This window comes from Juglans regia, chromosome 4, assembly GCF_001411555.2.
Source record: "Juglans regia cultivar Chandler chromosome 4, Walnut 2.0, whole genome shotgun sequence".
Classification (NCBI taxonomy): domain Eukaryota; kingdom Viridiplantae; phylum Streptophyta; class Magnoliopsida; order Fagales; family Juglandaceae; genus Juglans; species Juglans regia.
This window is the reverse complement of record NC_049904.1, coordinates 2,038,396-2,043,728: the sequence shown is the minus strand read 5'-3', so window position 1 is coordinate 2,043,728 and position 5,333 is coordinate 2,038,396. Positions and strand designations below refer to the sequence as shown.

Below are 5,333 nucleotides of genomic sequence, written 5' to 3'. Positions count from 1 at the left end.
AAGAAACACAATTCACATGCATTATGTCACGGACTCATTCAAATTTCAAACCAAAACACATACACAATCTAAGCTCCACAGCACACAATTCACAAAATCCCATCCTCCATCTCCGATAAACCACATCCTTCCTCCAATCTCCATTAAAAATATAAATCATAAAAAAATAAAATAGGATAGGGTTTCTTACCTTCGGATCTTAGGTGACGGAGATGCAAAGAGAGGGACCGGATGCGCACGGCGATGTTGAAGGAGACGCTGGTAGCTGAGTGCGGCGCCGGAAACTCAGAGAGAGGGAGAGACGAGCGGAGCTGGTGGGTCACTGGGAGGCACCGAGGCAGAGACAGAGAGAAGTGAGAGTCTGAGAGTGAGCGAGGGAGGGAATCGGGGAAGGGAGAGATTTCATTTCTAATTAACCCAGGCATGAAACGACGTCGTTTCATGCCTAGGTTTAAAAAAAAAAAACCTACGCATGAAATGACGTCGTTTCATGCGTAGTTATATATATATATATATATATATATATATATATATATATATGAACAGTGCTTATACGGGGCGGGGCGGGTGTCAACCCCATCCCGCACCAGCCCCCGGACAAGGCGTCAGATGCGTCCCGCCCCCGCATCTGGCGGACGGGGTGGTCCGCCTGGCCACACGGGTGCGGGACGGAAGCGGGTCGGGGTAGCGGGGCGGGGCCCCGCTGCCCACCCCTAGTATCAACCAATATTAATTTTGTACCAAGTAATAATAAATATTGTCCTACAATATGTAAGCCTCGTGTATTATATTTAAAAAAAAATACGGACCATTATTAAAAAATGATTTTTTTTTATAGATTCTAAATTTACTCATTATTTTAAAAAAAAATATGCGAGGCTTGCACGTCTTAGACCAACAAGTATCATTTATCTTTTATACTATTATTGTACAAACCAAATAATTCTCAACATTGAAACGTATCAATAGGCCTAGTTTGGGTAGCAAGAGCTTCTCATCTTATTTCATCTCATTATATCTTATCTCAATATCTGAACATCATAAACACAAACATTTTTTAATTTCAAATCTTTAACTTTTTCATCTAATCATTACTTAATAATTACAAAATCTTCAAACAAAATATAAAAAATAATTCAACTCTTTTAAATCTCAAAATAAAAATTATATTAAAAAATTATATTATAATACTATTTTAACTTTATAATATTTTTATTTATTTTTCTAAAACTCTATAAAATATTTTAATTCAAATTATTTTACTATTAATTAAAATTATTTTTATTATTATTTATAAATCATCCTATCTCATCTCAATATATAAATAAACTTAATAATCTATTGGACCGCGCCCATCAACCTGAAAAGATACGAAACCTACCAAAGAGCATTTAATTCAGTCTCTCCCGTATAGTCATATCGGTTTGCTTTATTAATAAAGTTTGTTAGCAGGCGAGTTTGAATAGTAAAAGTTTTATCTTATTTTATTATTATAATTTTTTTAAATTTTTATATAAGATATAAGATATAATATGTAATAAATGTTTTTTAAAATAATTATATATTAAAAAATAATATTAATAATATTTTATTTAATTTTTATCTCAATTATTTTTATCTCATATTATTATTTAAAAAATAATACAATATACAATTTTTAAATAGAAACTGTATTGTAAATCTAATTAATTTTATCTTTAATTTTTTTTAAATTATAATAATATTTTTATTAAAATAATATATTCTTTTTATTTAATGAAATACGTGCCCATGTAATCTCCAATGAAAATTACAAAAAAAATTTCTCTTGTTTAAACCGCACCAAAACCAAAAAGGGCTCACGAGCCATACGACTTGAGCCTGAGCGGAGCTTGGGCGGCTACGCGTTGAGCTTGAGACTATATTCGGTTGACTTTATTGATTGCAAGCTAACTAACTTTGGCCATTTTATTTCAGTTTCTTACTTTATATTATAAACTGATGAAAACCATGTTTCACATTGAATGAACTTGGTGATCATGTTTTGGTTAATATATATATTTATAGGTCGGGAGCAACGTGCAAAGCACGTTGCCTAGTTGCATGAAACATTTTTTTTTAAATAATATGGTTTTAAAAAAATAACTAATGAATAATTTAATGATTAAAAAAAATAGCAAATATAGAAATAAAAAATATAGTAATTAAAGAGAAGGGGCCTGATCAATGCTGCCATTTCAAAGTTGACCGAGACATAAGAAAAAAAAAATCACTTTTACCTCTTATCCACTACAAGAAATTAGGCTTTTTCCAGCGATTTTAAGATCGCCGCAAAAAAAATCGCCGCAAAAAGTCATTATTTGCAGCGATTTTTAAATCGCTGATGAATTCCAACGCAAAGTGGACGAATGCCGAAGTGGAATTTACTGCTTATTTTTTGCGGCGATTTTTTGTAATTTTTTGCGGCGATTTATGGCATCACAATAAAATATTGTAATTGTAGAAGCCTTTTTAGTTGCGGCGAATTTTAAATCGACGTAATAGATAAATTTCCCGGCGAAAAGTGTTGCTGTAAAAGTCATTTTCTTATATATATATATATATATATATATATAAACATGTGTGTATGTGTGTGTTTTTATTGTCCGTGGCATGCAGGCAACAGTAGTGGTGATCATACGTGCATATAGTTCAAGCTATAGTATTATTTCTTGGGTGCAGAGACTACCGTAACAATAGATCTACTCTCTTTGATGGAATTGAGGAGGGTGGCATCAGGGCCTCATTTTCTTACTCTTCCCACGAAATTGATGAGCATGATAATGAAAGAGCAATATATGGATTGCAAGACAGAGTCATTCTACTGAAGAGAGTGAGTTTTATCTGAGCAAGTAATGTTAATTGTCATAGCATAGTTCAGTCGTTGTGGAAGTTCCTGACTGGCTTGAATATAATTTATTATATGGTCAAACAATGGACTAGAGCTATGCATTTTTATCTTCAGTTGGTTTTATGCAGAGATGGGAAGTTGAAAACAAAATAGAATGTTGTTTATTTATCTGGAATAGAGAAGGGAATTGTTTGTGTAAAATCAAAATTTTTGTAGTGCTCATCCATCTTCACAAGAAACCAAATGGAGCATCTTCGAAAAAATTCTCTAAATAGATTGGATGATGCTCTTCAAAATTTTATGGAGCATGCCTTCTCCATTCTGTTACTGCAATAACTAATCAAAACTGCCGTGAGAGTGGTTAAAGCTTCAGTAACTATTTGGAATTGAAGCTTAAGCAAGCAGAAAACTGTTTCATAATATGCCTTCATGCATATTATAAAGTTCTTGCAGTTTTAAGCTTGAGTATCCAAAGCAAATATTAAGGCCTGTTACTTTTAGTTGTCAGGTGATATAAATGAGGAAGTGGATAGTCATAACCGCATGTTGGACAGAATGGTATGTATAGCTACAGTAGGCCCATCTTTATTTTATTTGTTCTATTTCTAGTCACTCTTTCTTGCTCTCTCTTTTCTTTTATACAATGTGGCATTTTTTGATTTAGGGCAACGATATGGATTCATCAAGGGGAGTCTTGTCAGGAACCATGGATCATTTCAAGATGGTATGTACAATAAATAAAGTTTCCCGTTCCCATAAATAGAGAATTATTTCTGCAGTCTATCTTCTTTTCTAGACTACATTGGTTGCTTTTTGGATACTATGATGAGCTTGTTTTACCTTTTAGGTATTTGAGACTAAGTCAAGCAGGAGAATGCTTACACTTGTGGCATCATTCGTTGTTGTTTTCCTAGATCTTCTTTTGATTTGTTTAGAGGAAAGCATGCAAGGAAAGAACAGAACAAGTTGGCAGGATCATTAAGGATAAACTCATTATTTTGCTTGCACTCGACCTAGCTAGGTAAACAATAGGGTAAGAAGTTTGGAGAATTGAAGTGATGAGGAAATTTTCATTTCTTGTGCCAACTGTGTTAATAAAACTGCTTGGGGAATTGAAGTGCTAAGGAAACTTCTACAACTGCACCAGACAATGAAACTCCCTTTTGTTGCAACCATTGAAAAATAAGCATATAATAAGTATCAAGTAAAGTGTCATGTTCCTATAAAAAAAAAAAAAGTGTAAAGTGTCATGATGTACTTCGGCTACATCTTTTTCTATCAATAGAGTTTTATTCTTACTTATTAAAAATGTCATCACAAACAAATAAGTCCAGAAACTAACAAGGATTAAAAATGTCATCATAAAAAAAAATGTCGCTCAAGGATTATTCTATTTTGTCCCCTGTTTGCAATGGTTTTTCTTTTTTGATGGTAGGAAATATTTCTTTTTTATTTTTTTGCCTTTAAGTGCGAAGACTTTTACTGCTGCTAATATAGTTCTCCAATGTGCATAAAACGAAAGAAAATCGACAGAAGGAGCAGCAGCAGAAGTAAGACAAGAAGTCTAACTCCATATCATTTCTAATGAGATTTTCTCCATTGTTTTGCATTTTTTAGATTTATGCACCTGTTTTGCTCTCACTTGAGTCTTTCAGGTTGCTCTTGATGTTAAAGAAATGCAATCTTTTATTTTTTTTGTCTTAATCTTATATTTTATTGTGACATCAACTTGTGTAGAGTGTAGTTGAACAAAGACCATTAGGTTAAAATATTGTGACTTGAGTAGGTTGAACAAAGATCATTAGTTGAACAAAGTCATGAAGTACCTGACTTGAGTTAAAATATTGTGAACTTGGGTTCTTGATTTTGCTTCTTATAAATCACTGTGCAAATATATAGGTTAAGTACACTATATGATTTTTTTATAGTTATCAAACTTTAAAACTCCTCATTTCAAGCATTCTAAAAGAATTCACGAAAATAACTAATAGCATGCTTACTGTCCAATTGCGTGAGCTTCTTGCAGGGAAATCAGTTGATACCCCTCAAGAGGCGCTTACCATTATTGATATTGTCTTGCGGCAACTGCCAGGCCAAAGGTGCATGCATTTCTGTTGTTCTAGTTCTTTGGATTTGTCGATTTTGTTTTTCTATTAATGCTAGCGGATTTCCACTTGTTAGACTTATTCGTTTGCTGCTTGTCAATCAGACATGTCATCTGCTGCATTCATTGAGCCACTCCCAGTCATTGATTTGTTGCTCAGATTTTGGATAAAGATGTGTTTTCAAGGCCCTTTTCGAATGCAGATCGTGTAAAGGTATTGAACTCTCTGGTGTGGAAATCAAGTTCTGATCCCAATTTCATACCTTATTGTACATGTCTAGCCAACTAAAAAGACAACGTAATTGTTTAGTGATGTGCTACGCGCTTTATCATCAATCTAAACAACCAATCAATCATGGT

The 5,333-nt window shown here is 33.3% G+C and overlaps 1 protein-coding gene across 1 annotated transcript; it reads left to right on the top strand.

The window, feature by feature from the left end:
• Positions 1-243: 243 nt before the first annotated feature.
• Positions 244-3,851, top strand: LOC108995124 (bet1-like SNARE 1-1). The gene is made up of 5 exons (XM_035689653.1): positions 244-353; positions 2,701-2,851; positions 3,371-3,427; positions 3,534-3,593; positions 3,717-3,851. The coding sequence occupies exons 1-5, from the start codon at positions 244-246 to the stop codon at positions 3,849-3,851; spliced, it is 513 nt and encodes a 170-aa protein (XP_035545546.1).
• Positions 3,852-5,333: the final 1,482 nt, after the last annotated feature.